Source organism: Pseudophryne corroboree, chromosome 7 (genome assembly GCF_028390025.1).
Source record: "Pseudophryne corroboree isolate aPseCor3 chromosome 7, aPseCor3.hap2, whole genome shotgun sequence".
NCBI classification, from domain to species: Eukaryota; Metazoa; Chordata; class Amphibia; order Anura; family Myobatrachidae; genus Pseudophryne; species Pseudophryne corroboree.
The window spans coordinates 404,352,559-404,372,110 of NC_086450.1; the positions used below are offsets into that span (position 1 = coordinate 404,352,559).

Sequence of the window (19,552 nt, forward strand, 5' to 3'; positions counted from 1 at the left end):
CAACAGGGGAAAGGGTACTATTCAACCCTATTTGTGGTCCCGAAACCGGATGGCTCGGTCAGACCCATTCTAAATCTAAAATCCCTGAACCTGTTCTTAAAAAGAAGTTCAAGATGGAATCGCTCAGGGCAGTCATCTCCAGCCTGGAAGGGGGGGATTTTATGGTGTCATTAGGCATAAAGGATGCATACCTTCACGTCACCATATATCCTCCTCATCAGGCATACCTGAGATTCGCTGTACAGGACTGTCATTACCAGTTTCAGACATTGCCGTTTGGGCTTTCCACGGCCCCGAGGGTGTTCACCAAGGTAATGGCGGAAATGATGGTGCTCCTACGCAGGCAAGGAGTCACAATTATCCGTACTTGGACGATCTCCTGATAAAAGCGAGATCAAAGGAACAGTTGCAAAAAAGCGTGTCGCTCTCCCTAAGAGTGCTACAGCAACATGGATGTATTCTAAATCTACCAAAGTCGCAGTTGGTTCCAACGACTCGGCTGTCTTTCTTAGGCATGATTCTGGACACAGAACGAAAGAGGGTTTTTCTCCCGAGGGAAAAAGCCCTGGAACTCCAGAACATGGTAAGAGACCTGTTGAAACCAAAAAGAGTGTCAGTCCATCAATGCACTTGAGTACTGGGGAAAATGGTGGCGACCTACAAGGCCATCCCCTTCGGCAGGTTTCACGCGAGGACGTTTCAGTGGGACCTTCTGGACAAGTGGTCCAGGTCCCACCTTCAAATACATCAGATAATAACTCTGTCCCCCAGGGACAGGGTGTCTCTCCTGTGGTGGCTCCAGAGTGCTCACCTTCTAGAGGGTCGCAGGTTCGGCATTCAGGACTGGGTTCTGGTGACCACGGACGCGAGCCTCCGAGGATGGGGAGCAGTCACACAAGGAAGGAATTTTCAGGGACTGTGGTCAAGTCAGGAGGCTTGTCTACACATCAACATACTGGAATTGAGGGCCATATACAACGGCCTACGACAAGCGGAGAATATTCTTTGCGACCTACCGGTTCTGTTTCAGTCAGACAACGTCACAGCCGTGGCTCATGTAAACCGCCAAGGCGGGACAAGGAGCAGAGTGGCAATGGCGGAAGCCACCAGGATTCTGCGCTGGGCAGAAAATCACGTAAGCGCTCTGTCAGCGGTATTCATTCCGGGAGTGGACAACTGGGCAGCAGACTTCCTCAGCAGACACTATCGCCATCCAGGAGAGTGGGGACTTCATCAAGAAGTTTTTGCAGAGATAACAAGTCTTTGGGGACTTCCTCAAATAGATATTATGGCGTCACGCCTCAACAAGACGCTTCGGAGCTATTGTGTCAGGTCAAGGGACCCTCAGGCAGTAGCGGTGGACGCTCTCGTGACACCATGTGTTCCCTCCTCTTCCTCTCATCTCAAATATGCTGAGAATCAAAAGGCGAAAAAGAGTGCAGACAATACTCATTGTTCCAGATTGGCCTCGAAGGGCCTGGTATTCAGATCTTCAGGAGCTGCTCACAGAAGATCCGTGGCCTCTTCCTCTCAGGGAGGACCTGCTGCAGCAGGGGCCCTGCGTGTTCCAAGACTTACCGCGGTTACGTTTGACGGCATGGCGGTTGAACACCAAATCCTAGCTGTGAAAGGTATTCCGGAAGAAGTCATCCCTACTTTGATAAAGGCTAGGAAGGAGGTGACGGCGAAACATTATCACCGTATCTGGAGGAAGTATGTTTCTTGGTGTGAAGCCAAGAATGCTCCTACGGAAGACTTCCACTTGGGCCGGTTTCTCCACTTTCTACAGACTGGAGTGGATATGGGCCTAAAGTTAGGCTCCATTAAGGTACAGATTTCGACCCTTTCTATATTCTTCCAGAAAGAATTGGCTTCTCTCCCAGAAGTCCAGACTTTTGTAAAGCGAGTGCTGCACATCCAGCCTCCTTTTGTGCCCCCAGTGGCACCATTGGACCTTAACGTGGTGTTACAGTTCCTAAAATTTCACTGTTGAGTTAAAATTTCTCACTTGGAAGGTGGTCATGTTGTTGGCCTTGGTATCTGCAAGGCGGGTGTCCGAATTGGCGGCCTTGTCTCATAAGAGCCCTATCTCATTTTCCATGTGGATAGAGCAGAGTTCAGGACTCGTCCTCAATTTTTGCTTAAGGTGGTGTCATAGTTTCATATGAACCAACCTATTGTGGTGCCTGTGGCTACGGGAGATTTGGAGGATTCCAAATCCCTTGATGTAGTCAGGGCCTTAAAAATTTACGTAGCCAGGACGGCTCGAATTGGATAAACAGAAGCTCTGTTTGTCCTGTATGCAGCCAACAAGGTTGGCGCTTCTGCTTCTAAGCAGACTATTGCTCGCTGGATCTGTAACACGATTCAGCAGGCTCATTCTACAGCTGGATTGCCGGTACCAAATTCGGTAAAGGCCCATTCCACTAGGAAGGTGGGCTCTTCTTGGGCGGCTGCCCGAGGCGTCTCGGCTTTACAGCTTTGCCGAGCAGCTACTTGGTCGGGTTCAAACAATTTTGCTAAATTCTACAAGTTTGATACCCTGGCTGAGGAGGACCTCATGTTTGCTCGATCGGTGCTGCAGAGTCATCCGCACTCTCCCGCCCGGTTTGGAGCTTTGGTATAATCTCCATGGTCCTTACGGAGTCCCCAGCATCCTCTAGGACGTAAGAGGAAATAAGATTTTCTCTATCGTCCTAGTGGATGCTGGGGTTCCTGAAAGGACCATGGGGAATAGCGGCTCCGCAGGAGACAGGGCACAAAAAGTAAAGCTTTTTCAGATCAGGTGGTGTGCACTGGCTCCTCCCCCTATGACCCTCCTCCAGACTCCAGTTAGATTTTTGTGCCCGGCCGAGAAGGGTGCAATCTAGGTGGCTCTCCTAAAGAGCTGCTTAGAAAAAGTTTAGCTAGGTTTTTTATTTTACAGTGATTCCTGCTGGCAACAGGATCACTGCAGCGAGGGACTGAGGGGAGAAGGAGTCAACTCACCTGCGTGCAGGATGGATTGGCTTCTTGGCTACTGGACATCAAGCTCCAGAGGGACGATCACAGGTACAGCCTGGATGGTCACCGGAGCCGCGCCGCCGGCCCCCTTGCAGATGCTGAAGTCAGAAGAGGTCCAGAATCGGCGGCTGAAGACTCCTGCAGTCTTCTAAAGGTAGCGCACAGCACTGCAGCTGTGCGCCATTTTCCTCTCAGCACACTTCACACGGCAGTCACTGAGGGTGCAGGGCGCTGGGAGGGGGGCGCCCTGGGAGGCAAATGAATACCTATAAAGGCTAAAAATACCTCACATATAGCCCCTAGAGGCTATATGGAGATATTTAACCCCTGCCTGATTTTTCTAAATAGCGGGAGACGAGCCCGCCAGAAAAGGGGCGGGGCCTATCTCCTCAGCACACGGCGCCATTTCCTCTCACAGCTCCGCTGGTCAGGACGGCTCCCAAGTCTCTCCCCTGCACTGCACTACAGAAACAGGGTAAAACAGAGAGGGGGGGGCAAATTTATGGCGATATTTTGATATAACAAAGCAGCTATAAGGGAGCACTTATTATAAGGCTATCCCTGATATATATATAGCGCTTTTGGTGTGTGCTGGCAAACTCTCCCTCTGTCTCCCCAAAGGGCTAGTGGGTCCTGTCTTCGTTAGGAGCATTCCCTGTGTGTCTGCTGTGTGTCGGTACGTGTGTGTCGACATGTATGAGGACGATATTGGTGTGGAGGCGGAGCAATTGCCAAATATGAGGATGTCACCCCCTAGGGAGTCGACACCAGAATGGATGCCTTTATTTATGGAACTACGGGATAGTGTCAACACGCTAAAGCAGTCGTTTGACGACATGAGGCGGCCGGACAATCAATTAGTGCCTGTCCAGGCGACTCAAACACCGTCAGGGGCTGTGAAACGCCCTTTGCCTCAGTCGGTCGACACAGACCCAGACGCAGGCACTGACTCCAGTGGTGACGGTGACGATTCAACCGTATTTTCCAGTAGGGCCACACGTTATATGATTTTGGCAATGAAGGAGGCGTTACATTTAGCTGATACTACAGGTACCACTAAACAGGGTATTATGTGGGGTATGAAAAAACTACCTATAGTTTTTCCTGAATCAGAAGAATTAAATGACGTGTGTAATGAAGCATGGGTTGCCCCTGATAAAAAGCTGATAATTTCAAAGAAATTATTGGCATTATACCCTTTCCCGCCAGAGGTTAGGGAGCGCTGGGAAACACCTCCTAGGGTGGACAAGGCGCTAACACGCTTATCTAAACAAGTGGCGTTACCCTCTCCTGAGACGGCCGCACTTAAAGATCCATCAGATAGGAGGATGGAAAATATCCAAAAAAGTATATACACACATGCAGGTGTTATACTACGACCAGCTGTAGCGACTGCCTGGATGGGCAGTGCTGGGGTAGTTTGGTCAGAGTCCCTGATTGAAAATATTGATACCCTGGACAGGGACAATATTTTACTGTCGTTAGAACAAATAAAGGATGCATTTCTTTATATGCGTGATGCACAGAGGGATATCTGCACACTGGCATCACGGGTAAGTGCTATGTCCATTTCGGCCAGAAGAGCTTTATGGACGCGACAGTGGACAGGCGATGCGGATTCAAAACGGCATATGGAAGTTTTGCCGTATAAAGGGGAGGAGTTATTTGGAGTCGGTCTATCAGATTTGGTGGCCACGGCTACAGCCGGGAAATCCACCTTTCTACCTCAAGTCACTCCCCAACAAAAAAAAAAAAAAAAAGGCACAGACTTTTCAACCGCAGCCCTTTCGTTCCTTTAAAAATAAGAGAGCAAAGGGCTATTCATATCTGCCACGAGGCAGAGGTCGAGGGAAGAGACGGCAACACGCAGCTCCTTCCCAGGAACAGAAGCCCTCCCCGGCTTCTACAAAAGCCTCAGCATGACGCTGGGGCTTCTCAAGCGGACTCGGGGACGGTGGGCGGTCGTCTCAAAAATTACAGCGCGCAGTGGGCTCACTCGCAGGTAGATCCCTGGATCCTGCAGATAATATCTCAAGGGTACAGGTTGGAATTAGAGACAGATCCACCTCGCCGTTTCCTGAAGTCTGCTTTACCAACGTCCCCCTCCGAAAGGGAGACGGTTTTGGAAGCCATTCACAAGCTGTACTCTCAGCAGGTGATAGTCAAGGTACCTCTTCTACAACAAGGGAAGGGGTATTATTCCACTCTTTTTGTGGTACCGAAGCCGGATGGCTCGGTAAGGCCTATTCTAAATCTGAAGTCCTTGAACCTGTACATAAAGAAGTTCAAGTTCAAGATGGAGTCACTCAGAGCAGTGATAGCGAACCTGGAAGAGGGGGACTTTATGGTATCCTTGGACATCAAGGATGCGTATCTCCACGTTCCAATTTACCCCTCACACCAGGGGTACCTCAGGTTTGTTGTACAAAACTGTCACTATCAGTTTCAGACGCTGCCGTTCGGATTGTCCACGGCACCTCGGATCTTTACAAAGGTAAGGGCCGAGATGATGATTCTTCTTCGAAGAAAAGGCATATTAATTATCCCATACTTGGACGATCTCCTAATAAGGGCGAGGTCCAGAGAACAGCTAGAGATGGGATTAGCACTGTCTCAAGAAGTGCTAAAACAGCACGGGTGGATTCTGAATATTCCAAAATCCCAGTTAATGCCGACAACTCGTCTGCTGTTCCTAGGGATGATTCTGGACACGGTTCAGAAAAAGGTTTTTCTCCCGGAGGAAAAAGCCAAGGAGCTATCCGAACTTGTCAGGAACCTCCTAAAACCAGGAAAGGTGTCTGTACATCAATGCACAAGAGTCCTGGGAAAAATGGTGGCTTCTTACGAAGCAATTCCATTCGGCAGATTCCACGCAAGAATTTTCCAAAGGGATCTGTTGGACAAATGGTCAGGGTCGCATCTTCAGATGCACCTACGGATAACCCTGTCTCCAAGGACAAGGGTGTCTCTTCTGTGGTGGTTGCAGAGTCCTCATCTATTGGAGGGCCGCAGATTCGGCATACAGGATTGGATCCTGGTGACCACGGACGCCAGCCTGAGAGGCTGGGGAGCAGTCACACAAGGAAGAAACTTCCAGGGAGTATGGACGAGCCTGGAAACGTCTCTTCACATAAACATTCTGGAACTAAGAGCAATATACAATGCTCTAAGCCAGGCAGAACCTCTGCTTCAGGGAAAACCGGTGTTGATCCAGTCGGACAACATCACGGCAGTCGCCCATGTGAACAGACAGGGCGGCACAAGAAGCAGGAGTGCAATGGCAGAAGCTGCAAGGATTCTTCGCTGGGCAGAGAATCATGTGATAGCACTGTCAGCAGTGTTCATCCCGGGAGTGGACAACTGGGAAGCAGACTTCCTCAGCAGACACGATCTTCACCCGGGAGAGTGGGGACTTCATCCAGAAGTCTTCCACATGCTGGTAACCCGTTGGGAAAGACCAATGGTGGACATGATGGCGTCTCGCCTCAACAAAAAACTGGACAGGTATTGCGCCAGGTCAAGAGATCCGCAGGCAATAGCTGTGGACGCGCTGGTAACGCCTTGGGTGTACCAGTCGGTGTATGTGTTTCCTCCTCTGCCTCTCATACCAAAAGTATTGAGAATTATACGGCAAAGAGGCGTAAGAACGATACTAGTGGTTCCGGATTGGCCAAGAAGGACTTGGTACCCGGAACTTCAAGAGATGATCACGGAAGATCCGTGGCCTCTACCTCTAAGGAGGGACTTGCTTCAGCAGGGTCCCTGTCTGTTTCAAGACTTACCGCGGCTGCGTTTGACGGCATGGCGGTTGAACGCCGGATCCTAAAGGAAAAAGGCATGCCGGAAGAAGTCATTCCTACTTTGATTAAAGCAAGGAAGGAAGTAACCGTGCAACATTATCACCGAATTTGGCGAAAATATGTTGCGTGGTGCGAAGATCGGAGTGCTCCGACGGAGGAATTTCAACTGGGTCGATTCCTACATTTCCTGCAATCAGGATTGTCTATGGGTCTCAAATTGGGATCTATTAAGGTTCAAATTTCGGCCCTGTCGATTTTCTTTCAAAAAGAATTGGCTTCAGTCCCTGAAGTCCAGACCTTTGTTAAGGGAGTGCTACATATACAGCCTCCTGTGGTGCCTCCAGTGGCACCGTGGGATCTCAATGTGGTTTTGGACTTTCTAAAATCTCATTGGTTTGAACCACTAAAGAAGGTGGATTTGAAATATCTCACATGGAAAGTGACCATGCTTCTAGCCCTGGCTTCGGCCAGGAGAGTGTCAGAACTGGCAGCTTTATCTTACAAAAGCCCATATCTGATTTTCCATTCGGACAGGGCAGAACTGCGGACTCGTCCGCATTTTCTCCCTAAGGTGGTGTCAGCATTTCATCTGAACCAGCCTATTGTAGTGCCTGCGGCTACAAGTGACTTGGAGGACTCCAAGTTACTGGACGTTGTCAGAGCATTAAAAATATATATTGCAAGGACAGCTGGAGTCAGAAAATCTGACTCGTTGTTTATATTGTATGCACCCAACAAGATGGGTGCTCCTGCGTCTAAGCAGACGATTGCTCGTTGGATCTGTAGCACAATCCAACTTGCACATTCTGTGGCAGGCCTGCCACAGCCTAAATCTGTAAAGGCCCACTCCACAAGGAAGGTGGGCTCATCTTGGGCGGCTGCCCGAGGGGTCTCGGCATTACAACTTTGCCGAGCAGCTACGTGGTCAGGGGAGAACACGTTTGTAAAATTTTACAAATTTGATACTCTGGCTAAGGAGGACCTGGAGTTCTCTCATTCGGTGCTGCAGAGTCATCCGCACTCTCCCGCCCGTTTGGGAGCTTTGGTATAATCCCCATGGTCCTTTCAGGAACCCCAGCATCCACTAGGACGATAGAGAAAATAAGATTTTACTTACCGATAAATCTATTTCTCGGAGTCCGTAGTGGATGCTGGGCGCCCATCCCAAGTGCGGATTATCTGCAATAATTGTACATAGTTATTGTTAACTAATTCGGGTTATTGTTGAAGGAAGCCATCTTTCAGAGGCTCCGCTGTTATCATACTGTTAACTGGGTTTAGATCACAGGTTGTACGGTGTGATTGGTGTGGCTGGTATGGGTCTTACCCGGGATTCAAAATCCTCCCTTATTGTGTACGCTCGTCCGGGCACAGTACCTAACTGGAGTCTGGAGGAGGGTCATAGGGGGAGGAGCCAGTGCACACCACCTGATCTGAAAAAGCTTTACTTTTTGTGCCCTGTCTCCTGCGGAGCCGCTATTCCCCATGGTCCTTTCAGGAACCCCAGCATCCACTACGGACTCCGAGAAATAGATTTATCGGTAAGTAAAATCTTATTTTAAACCTACCGGTAAATCTTTTTCTCCTAGTCCGTAGAGGATGCTGGGCGCCCGTCCCAGTGCGGACATATTTCTGCATGACTTGTATATAGTTTTTGCTTACATAAGGGTTATGTTACAGTTAAGATCAGTCGTTGACTGATACTGTTTGTTCATACTGTTAACTGGTTGCGTATATTCCATGTTATACGGTGTGGATGGTGTGGGCTGGTATGAATCTTGCCCTTAGATTACCAAAATCCTTTCCTCGTACTGTCCGTCTCCTCTGGGCACAGTTTCTCTAACTGATGTCTGGAGGAGGGGCATAGAGGGAGGAACCAGTGCACACCCATTCTAAAGTTCTTTATAGTGCCCATGTCTCCTTCGGAGCCCGTCTATACCCCATGGTCCTTACGGAGTCCCCAGCATCCTCTACGGACTAGGAGAAAAAGATTTACCGGTAGGTTTAAAATCTTATTTTCTAAAGCCTGGAGTGCCGCCACTTCACATATATAGATAGATACGTCAAACACAGTCTTCTGTGCAGCTGATTGCAACACTATTAAAAACGTGCAGTTCACCTCCTTAGCCCTTCCCCAAGGTAATCTATAATGTGGCAAAATGAAGAACAAAGGGCACACAATGGTAAAATATGTTTAAAACTTGACTTGATAATTAAAAGCAAGTGTGAAAGCATTCATGCGTGTAACAAAACCCAGCTGGTAGTGACTCTCGCTGCTGTTCCTGTGCTTCTGCCGGCAGCCCATGAAGTAGATGCGGTCTAATCCTAGGTTTCAGTGCCGATAACATCACTACTGCAATCTGGCCAAATGCGTTTGGTCACTCGGTGGACTTTGTCAATGGGTTTGTCCAATGCAGACACCACTGATGTTTTATATAGCAGTCGCATTCCATTAATGAATCTAATCTGGTTTTCCACCAATTGTGCAAAATGTTTTAAATATGGCTTCTTTGGCAATAAAAATAATAAATGGACCTATATCAGTATTATAGGAAAGGTATTTTGGATGTTTAAAAAACCTAATAAAGCCTTGCAGGCACAATTTTCTTTAAGGGGGGCCATTGCACTGGTGACATGGTAATATAATACAGGTTGAGTATCCCATATCCAAATATTCCGAAATACGGAATATTCCGAAATACGGACTTTTTTGAGTGAGAGTGAGATAGTGAAACCTTTGTTTTTTGATGGCTCAATGTACACAAACTTTGTTTAATACACAAAGTTATTAAAAATATTGTATTAAATGACCTTCAGGTTGAGTGTATAAGGTGTATATGAAACATAAATGAATTGTGTGAATGTACACACACTTTGTTTAATGCACAAAGTTATAAAAAATATTGGCTAAAATGACCTTCAGGCTGTGTGTATAAGGTCTATATGAACCATAAATGCATTCTGTACTTAGATTTAGGTCCCATTACCATGATATCTCATTATGGTATGCAATTATTCCAAAATACGGAAAAATCCGATATCCAAAATACCTCTGGTCCCAAGCATTTTGGATAAGGGATACTCAACCTGTATTAGCATCTGAGTGCCATTTTGTTAGTTATCTTAAACACTAGTGGATGGCATTTTAAGGAATATCATGTTGATAACTTATCTATGAAAATAGGCAAAAACCAATCTGTACAATAGAATGGCCATTATTAAGTATTTAACTTTATAAATTAACATTAAATATCTTACTCTATATTCCAGATTTAGAAAGAAATGAATATTTAAGAATTCATAAAACCGAAGATAATATCCAAAAAAAATAACCATTTCTGTTTACATAAATAAATAACAAATATCCAAAAATTCATATAAAGAATACATGACATGATTTGCCCTTGACTTTGCTCTTGGGGATGTCCAATGTAGAAAAAAAAATCCATCTCTATAGATAACAAACAATCCCTAGAAGTAGATTTCTTCCAAAAATGTATATTTAAATACATATAGTCATATTGTACTTGAGGTGCCTACACACTACATATGCGCAGAGTATCAAGCGTCTGACAAACTGACTTATCTCTAATTCTTACTTTGCGATATGTTAGAAAGCTGAAATTTAACATGGGTGTTCAGGTGGGAAATAGGAAAACAACGTAATTAGAATTTCAGTAAACCTCCCCTAAGGGGATGTAAACGAGGTTGACATAATGACGTGTTTACCGATGCGTGGCTTGCATTGCGTGAACACAAAACCATGTTGAACAGCAGGTGGGGCAGATGTGACATGTGCAGAGAGATTTAGGTTTGGGTGGGTTTTATTGTTTTGGTACATGGTAAATACTGGCTACTTAATTTCTGCACTGCAATTTAGATTTCAATTTGATCACCCCACCAAAATCTAAATCTCACTACACGTTACATCCCACCTGCAGTGCAGCATGGTTTTGCCCAATTGCTAACTTTTTTGGTTTGCTAACAAACCTGAATAAGGCCCTCTGTTCTGAAAGACTCCACTGAAATGCAGAGGGCTTACAGACAGGCAATTGTGGTTCCTTAGCGTGTCCGTGAAACTCTGGCAAGTTTTTGTCTGTTAATAGTTCTATTAAATGAAGTATATAAGTTTGTGTCTTAAGTCAGCCATCCTATCCTAACCTAACTAGAATCCTATTGGTGGTTCTGTATGTTCTCCATTCTCATACCAGGTTCCACAAGCTCCTCGCTGTGTGATCATTGGATTTCTAGGCTACCGGGAAGCAGACAGCCAAGTATTGCTTCTGCTGCCTCTTCCAGACGAACATCTCTGGCATCGCTAGCTGAATCTGTGGAACTGACGGGGGAAAGGAGTGAGGATGATGGTGAGAAGGGTGGCTTCTATTGTGTTGATAGCTACTTCATTAATAACAAACTTACTGATCTAATGTCTACCTTCTGTGCTAGTCCATTTGGAAAAATGCTGTGGAAACCTCTTCTGTTGATGGATTCATGGGTCTGGCAATAACATTTTGATTGGATATTCAATCAACTCTTGAGTTCAGGAGAAATCGTTTAAGCTCCACTTAAGTAGCACAACTGTAAGGCTCCCGTGGCTCGGAAGTGCTTGCACTGTCTGACTTTTTACATCATGCCTCACGTGGGATAGTAATCAGGAGAGATACTGTACGAATCTTTCTGCATTTTAGGGCTGTCCCTGTTCTAAAGCTAAGTACACACTGTACAATTATTGGGCCGATTTGCCAATATACTGTGTACGAACAATAATTTTGGCGTTTCGCAGATGGGAAAATCTTGCTTATGAACGATCGATTTTTCCAGTTTGTCGTTCCAAAGCAAAAATCTGCCACAATCTCCCGATATTGAGCAGTGTGTGTATTCTCAATAATCTGCCCATATTCCCATGTTTTCCTGTCACTGTGTCATCCTCTTTGTGGACGGACATATGCAAATGTAGTGTGATGTGGCAGAAAATCAATGACCTTAAAAAAACAAACAAAAGAAAACAAAAAAAAAATCTTTTAGTGTTTTCAGATATTGAAAAATCTGCCGATGGACGGGCCGCCCCCCAAAAAAATCACTGTGTATACTTGGCTTTAGAGTGATTTTCATTGGGCATGAACTCTGGATTTTTGGTGACACACTATTAGGGAGGGTGTTCAGCTCCCCATGCACAGAGTTCTATCTATATAACCCTTGGGATTCTACTAGATGTTGGAGGTTCATTGGGAGAAAGATTTACCTTGCAACTTTCACCACTGATATCTGCTTACAGTTTTATTAAAGATCTAACGCAATTTACTTGTGAAATTTGGCTAAAATGCAATAATTTCCTAATAAGCAACACCTAGAGTCATTTCTTGGTAACTTCATAGAAGTAACTTCACCCAAAAACTTTTAATTAGGAGTTGCTTCTTGGGATAGTGTCTGCTGGAGTAGCGCAAAATACTCCATAACCTTTTTCTTTGTCTCTCTAGTTCTTCACACCTATCCTGCACTATTGGGCCCCTGTAAGGGCCAAACAGTCTCTGGTGGGTTTCTATATCAACACTGGCTTGTTGCATGCCCCTAAGTACCCAGTATTGACGGACGGTTTGTAACAGTATACATATGTTGCATACCTGGGATTGCATGTGCAGTTATTGGGCATGAGCACAAATTCTAAACCTAAATACGTTAGTACCAGGGAGGTTCCCTGATGACCTTTCCACGTATTCAGCACGTTCATTTCTATAGTGCGCAGTGAATTTTCCATGACTATGAAAATCGTTCGCATACTGTAATATGATTTAGAAACAAATTGGTAAATAAGTTCTAAAGGCTCATACAGCATAAGCTGAAGCTGCTGATTGGTCCATATTTACGCTCTACTGAAGTCGGTGACTCTCCTCAGATAGCATGTGCTTAAGTCGTCGACAAAGAGCTGTCAGAAAGTGGCATTTAATATAGTGCTATTGCATAATAACTTGTCAAGTCCTGCATTAGGTGCTTAGATTTTGCCTTGTTAAATTGTTTTTCGTTTGTTTTTTACTTTTCTAGGTGGCTTTTCCTCGCGTCCATTTGTGCGCAGTGTCCAACGTCAGAGCACCGGACGGTCCTCTGTCACCAGTCCACTTGTCTCAAATGAGAATGGTTTCAGACCATCTTGGTCACTAGCTGCAAAACTTCACCTTCGTGCAGCCACCTCCTGCCGGCATCCCTCAGACTCTCCCACACACGGCTCTGCCCTCAGCAAAATTGGTGAGGCTGATGATCATGTCTCAACTTCCTGCTTTGGAAGCCTACGTAATCTGTCTGGCAGCTTCCATGATCACATCGATGGTGCCAGGCGTGAGCATCGAGCGACGTCTCGTGCTCCATTGGCTGTAGCAGAAACTGGAGCTCAGGGAGAGCCACTAGGGAAAAAAGCAGTTCCCATTGAGCCACCTGTAAACAGTGCAGCCGAGCTAGTGGGCAGGAACCCACTGCTGGATCCTCTAGACAACAATAACCATATCGCCTTTGTGGATCAAAGTGATTCTGTAAGTTCCTCTCCTGTCCGGGAGAACTCACCCAGTGAGGAAATGCAGAGCAAGAACCTTGTGACTAGTAAAGCAGCAACAGAGCAGGATAAAGCAGCGCGAGGACCAGAGAAGGACTCTTCTTCAACCACTTTAGCAACATTGGCCAGTAATGGGAAACCGGTTTCTAAAGACAAAAGAAGTGCAGCGAAAACACCCACCCGTCGTTCATCTACACAGCATAGGAAAGACCCCGTAAAACCACAGGAAGTGTCCACCCCTGTCTCTCAGCAGAAGCAAAAAGTGTCCAGCTCTTCTGTCTGCACCACCTCCCAACCAGCACAGAAGAAACCTGCTTCATCTTCCAAAACATCTTCTGTGTCCAGCTCATGCAGTAAACATTGCGCATCTGAGAAGCCTATTAGCAGGGAAGGGTCAAAGGTGAGCCTGGGCTCCGATAAAGCCTGTGCCACAAAACAAGGTAGCACAGCCCGTGCTGCACATCCCAAAAGCAGCGACACTTCAACAGATAGTCGGACTGTACGAAGTTCCTCGATGGCCAGCCTCCGCGCACCTCAAAGTGGAACTCGGTCCATCCTTAAGAGGGACAGCAAGTCAGAGGAGAAGGGGCTGAGTTTCTTTAAGTCTGCCTTAAGGCAGAAGGAGAACAGACGGTCAGCAGATTTGGGGAAGACCAGCCTCCTATCCAAGAAACCAACAGGAACCAAGAGCTTAGGGCAGGAGAAACCAGAGATTGCTCCTTCCTTACCAGCCAATGATGTGGCTCCAAGTCCAAAAAGACATTCTACCTTACCTCAACACAAAGCCAAGTCTTCCACTGATGAAAGACAAGCCCATCCCTCACCTGGTGGGAAAAAGACTGCTGAAAAATACCTAAAAAGATTCCCATCTTCAACAAAGCCATCACCTAAAGCTCAGTGACCGAGGGTGCAGGGGCAGCTGTACCACGTGTCCTGGCTCAAACTAATGCAGTAGAGCTGTCCCTGCCTACAGCTGTTGGGAATGTATGCACTTTGAGGTTGATGACTTTTGTTTTTATTTGTGTTTTGTTTTTTTACCTTGTGAGGTAAGGTCTTGCCTTGTCTTCTCCCAGCTATGCTTGCCGCATGGAAGTTGACTCTTATGGTGTTTTGGGAAACTGTTAACTTGCTGGCTGAGTTTGCTAAACGGACCATGCCAGCAGATAAGCTGCTCAGCCGGTCCTTATGAACTCGCCTGCTTGTTCTAACTCAAGGGAAGAGGGGGGAACAGTGGTTTTCTCTTCTGCCATCCGAATGCTGCTTTTATCTCTTTATCTTCCTTACCAAAGCCCGGCTGTGACTCGAGCACAGAGGAGAGCAGGATGAGGGTTGGGGGTACTCTTCATGGAAACTGAGTGATCTGTACTATAGTTCTGTGTACGGTCATGAGGGGAGCTCTGCATTACATACTCATCCTAGAAGGCTGAAAGCATTTGAGGCCACTTAGGTTTCGTCAAAGCTTCAAGTTCTTATCTATAACATGTCGTGTAGACTGGTGTATATGACCTTATTCTGCTCTGCTGTTGATTTATACCGATCCACTCATTCCTTGCCTCTCATGCCAGTCACTGCCCTACTTACATTTATTACTCCATGATAAGTCTAAATATAGAGGTTGATCTTGTACTTTAACCAATGGCAAGTCTGTTGGCAGACACTTTTATCTAGACTCCCTTGGTCAATAATTTATGCCAACATCCTCCCACCTTTATTACTGGTTTTGCTAATCCCAGCGTTCCTTTGTGTCCTTGTGTAATGGTTTGGGGATCTTCCTCTTGTTTTATCATGTCTGCAGTCTATGCAGTACTATTGCACTGTATTACTACTAGCCGGTAATGAGTTTATACCTGCTGCCATTCCATGTACCAGACAGTTGTCTTTCTGTTTTTAATGAGTTTTGCTTTTAGCTTATAGCCATTTAATATTAGCTGCCCTGCAAGACTGACTGGTTTCTGTCTGAAATACGTGCTTTATTTGTATATAGATGAACACTAATGTTTGGCGTATATGTAATGCAGTTTAATTCGCCAGGGCCTCATAGACTCGGATGAATGAACTCAATTTTGCTCTCCTGCACCACCCAAGTGTTTAACTCGCTCTGTTGTATCTACTCACAAAGTAATATTTGACCTCAGGAAGGAAACGGTGATTTTCCAGGGCAGCTTTTGCAGAAACCTCCTAGCAGTATTGTAGGGTGTATGAAAATAAGACCAGTCATTATTTCCACACACCAAGTGGGGGGGAAACAAAAAACATTAAACGTCTGACTTATAGCAAATCTCGTTCGGAGACGTTGGCTTTTATTGCCCAGACTGCATCTGCTAAGCGAGCCAACCCTGCATTACACATGGTGCTTCCCTCATTAATTCAGTTCTTTTGTGAATGTTGCTGGTACCGGATTCAGAGAACAGTGTAGTAGAACATTAGAAAATCAGGTATTGGGTAAAAACCAGAATGGACCTCTACCACTGTGGAGCTTGAAGTGCATGTCTGGGGAAGGGTGTCTGTGACAGCTGTCAATGGGTTGAAAGGGGGGGGGGGGGGATTACAACCTCCCAGTTTGATCTGGGGATGCGGTAAAAACCGTAACGGTCCAGCCAAGACCGTACATGGAGGCTGTAATGTCTTCCTTCACATCTCCCTGGTAACATCAGTCAGACCCCCCCTCAGATGCGCACTACAAGATCCACATCAGTAGAGGTCCCTGCAGGGAGCTGGTCCGGCCTTCTGGCGTCCAGACCAAATCAGCTTTTACCCAATCCCATAAAATTAACCATTTAGGTCACCTGAGCAGCTAACGAGTATGTGAGATGGTTTCAGATCAGGCCTATATGTATTTTACTGTCAGTGCTGCTGTAGTGAAAGCCCTTTGCTGACCAGTAGTTGTTGGATATCGTGGCACAGTAGATTTGTGCGTCATTCCTTCCTCCTGTAGCACAAGCTGGCATACATCCGGGTGCACGGCTAAACAATTAATCTAACGTTTTAGTTCTCTCCTCAGGCACTTTCTGCATGGCAATGTTTAAAGTCAACATGCACGCACTTGTAATCTATGCAAGCAGCTAATTGTAATTACTCGGTGCTCACACCTCTGGGCAACAGTGTCCAAGACAATTGTGTGTGTGTGTGCGTGTTGTCGTATTGTGATACTTTGGTTGGGAAGGGCACAAGATGGTGAGTATTGTATTTCTAACAGTTTTTATTACAGTTATTTGCACTTCTGGTTAGTGCTAATGTTATGCTGTGTTATTTATCCGATTTACCTCGTGGCATCCTTTTTTGTTGGAGAAGATCTGTATTTTAAACATTCCTGCCAAAATGATTTGTCCTCCTTTCCAAGACGTTATTTTACCTGGAATCCTTCTAGTTTTCTCATAAGTAATTCTGTTGTTGCACTGATCCCAACATTGGATGGCGTGAATGAGGTACAGCCTAAAATTGTACCGTGGTTTGCATTACCCACATGATCGGGAACATGGTTTTCCTTTTTTATTGTAAGATCACGGGAACTATTTGTTTAATTCTTCAGCATTCCATAAAACATTTACTGCATGACAGTTCTGCGGGATTCATGGTTCCGTTTCACATTGTGTAATGGCGCTAGTGGATTACCAGCGTGAGATTCAAATACTATATTGTGGTTCCTCAGTCCAGTACAGTCCACTTTTGAGCTGTAGTTATTTAGAGATATTAGTTTATAAAACCTCATTGTTCTAAATCTGTTACTGAAAACACAGATCTTATATTTCCATTCCATGCTTGCGAGCACCCAAGGGTCAGCATCTGATACTTCCCAGTGTCTCACAGCTTGTTTTGTTACGCGCATATTTCTTTTTCATTTTTGACTGTCTTTTCAATTGTGATATCGCAACGTTTCATTGTTGATTTTCAGCATACACTAAAGACTGGAAGTGTAAAAGGTTTGAGGAGCGTTGAGCTGCCAAATGCAGATTTTATGCAAATTCGGAACAATCTAGAACAAAAATATGCTCCATTAAAGATTGGGTTCTAAAGGTTAAAGAGAATCTAACTTTAATAGGTTCCTCTAAATGTTATGCAATTTCCATTTGCATATCGCTTCAATTTTCATCATTCTTTGGCTTTTGGCAGCACAGTTCCATTCCCTGGGATTTTAAAGTCAAACTTTTTGGCTTGCGAGCGCTGTGCTGCCCGAGGCTTTCCAACTAAGTGTATTGTGCCAGCTGTACAAGGTCGCACTATCAAGACCTTATTGATCAGCTTGCCTGCAGCAAAAACTTCGGTAATGCTAACCTGAGTGTACAATTCCTCATCGTTTGTAACCCTTACAGGGCCTGGTGCAGAGTTGAATGTGAATTGGCACATGTAAAACAGGTGTGAAGTGTAGATACAACTGAAATGTGTAACTCTGCATCACACATACTTGTGTACGCTATGTACTGCACTTTCTCCAGAATATACACTTCTTCTCCATCGGGCGTACATTCACCTCTGCACCTGCCCAAACATGAGCAATTTTAATTTGTTTCAGTGTTCAGATCCATTGTATTTTTACTGGTTTACATTGTAGGGTTTGGTGTGTGTTTTTTTTTTTTTTTTTTTTTTAACAGTATGGGGCATATCCAATTTCTGAACATGTTTCCACCCTTGCTAGTTGTACTTTACGGAAGCCCCATAGGGCTGCGTACAAAATTGTGCAGATTCAGGGTAGAGTGGGCCATGAGGGCTGTGAGATTTGGTGCCCTTTCCAGTGTTTCAATTCTGTTGCAACGACAACTGCGCACCATTCGTCCGCTATTGCATTGACCCCTATAGGTTATAAGCCTTTTTTTGTAACAGAGCTATATTTGTTTCTTTACTGTATGTATGTTAAAGTGCACCTATCTATACAGTGGACGCAGCCGTTTTTTGTGGGTGGAACCATATGTGAAAGGCAGCACAATATATTATTAGGAATCGAGTGTTCACGCTAGGCTGTTTTTAGCAGGGCGCAAAGTGTGCCCTTCCCTAACCGCCGCACCCTGCTTAAAATAGCCTGCCCAGTACAGTCCCCAGACTCGGGCCGCAGTGTCCCACGTGTGGGAAAAGTTGCTGTTTAAGATCGCCACCAGGCACTGCATCTATTCACATTGAGGGGAGAGCTTGTGGGGAATTCCAGCATCTCCGTAAGTGTTGGCGTGCCCCCAAGAGTGACAAATTGGGGAGGTGTCAAAAGGACACGCCACCTTTTTGGGAGCGCTGACGGCACGCGCAGTGAAGCCCTCCCACACCTCAGCGCCCTGCCCGTCAGGAGTACTAGGAATCTGCATGAACCAAGCGGCTGCTGTCTTAGTGTGTAGGTGACAGATGTGCTTTAAGAATGGATTTTTTGACATTTGACCCTATTGTGTTTCTAGGTAACGCTGGCAGTGGTATACTGTACGTTGAACTCATCAACTAGATTAAACAGAAGCACGTTAGCTGCTTTTGAGCCAGACTTCTAGCACCTGATGAATTGCATACAGTTGGCCAATGTGTTAATTCTAAAGCATGTGTCCTGATTGTTAGCACTCAGGGGCAGATGTATTAAGCCTGGAGAAAACATAAGGAAGTGATAAACCAGTGATATGTGCAAGGTGATAATGCTCCAGCCAATCAGACCCTAACTGTTAATTTACATATTGGAACTGATTGGCTGGTGCCTTTATCACCTTGCACATATCACTGGTTTATCACTTCCTTATGGCTTCTCCAGGTTAATACATCTGCCCCTCAGACACAGAACAGAATGTGATGCACTGTATGTGGAGTACAGTGGGTGCTTCTTGGAGGTAACTCTGGTGGCTGAACAGATGTGGGTGTGTCGCTGTGGCTGCGTACAATGGCACACACCCGCATACTCAGGAAGACATACTCCAACAGAACTCCTGCACCTGCCTCCGTATCAGCTCCATGATCTTCAGCCTACCATGACTGTGTAAGGCACAATTGAGTAGTAAGTGGGTCAATATCTGGGGGAGGTCCATACGGACAACCTGTTTATTTGCCTGACTCTGGACTGACCACTCCATCTATGCTCAGAATGAGCTATCTTGACATATATCAAATATTGTCTTGTATCAAATACTTGTATAATTGGTTGATGTATTTAAAGTGCAAGTTTCATCCACAAAAAGTGGAAGTAGCCATTTTGTGCATGCTAAACTAATTACTGGCCCCAGTTCCCCAGGAGTCTGTGATATCCCTGAGC

At 45.6% G+C, this 19,552-nt stretch overlaps 1 protein-coding gene across 2 annotated transcripts in view; it reads left to right on the forward strand.

The window, feature by feature from the left end:
* Positions 1–18,910, forward strand: part of USP31 (ubiquitin specific peptidase 31) — a 118,444-nt gene extending 99,534 nt beyond the window's left edge. For both annotated transcript variants that reach the window (XM_063934658.1, XM_063934657.1), the window contains 2 exons: positions 11,015–11,167; positions 12,843–18,910. In XM_063934658.1, coding sequence (XP_063790728.1) covers positions 11,015–11,167; positions 12,843–14,245 — 1,556 coding nt within the window. In that variant the 3' untranslated portion in view covers positions 14,246–18,910. The remainder of the gene's footprint in view (positions 1–11,014; positions 11,168–12,842) is intronic.
* Positions 18,911–19,552: the final 642 nt, after the last annotated feature.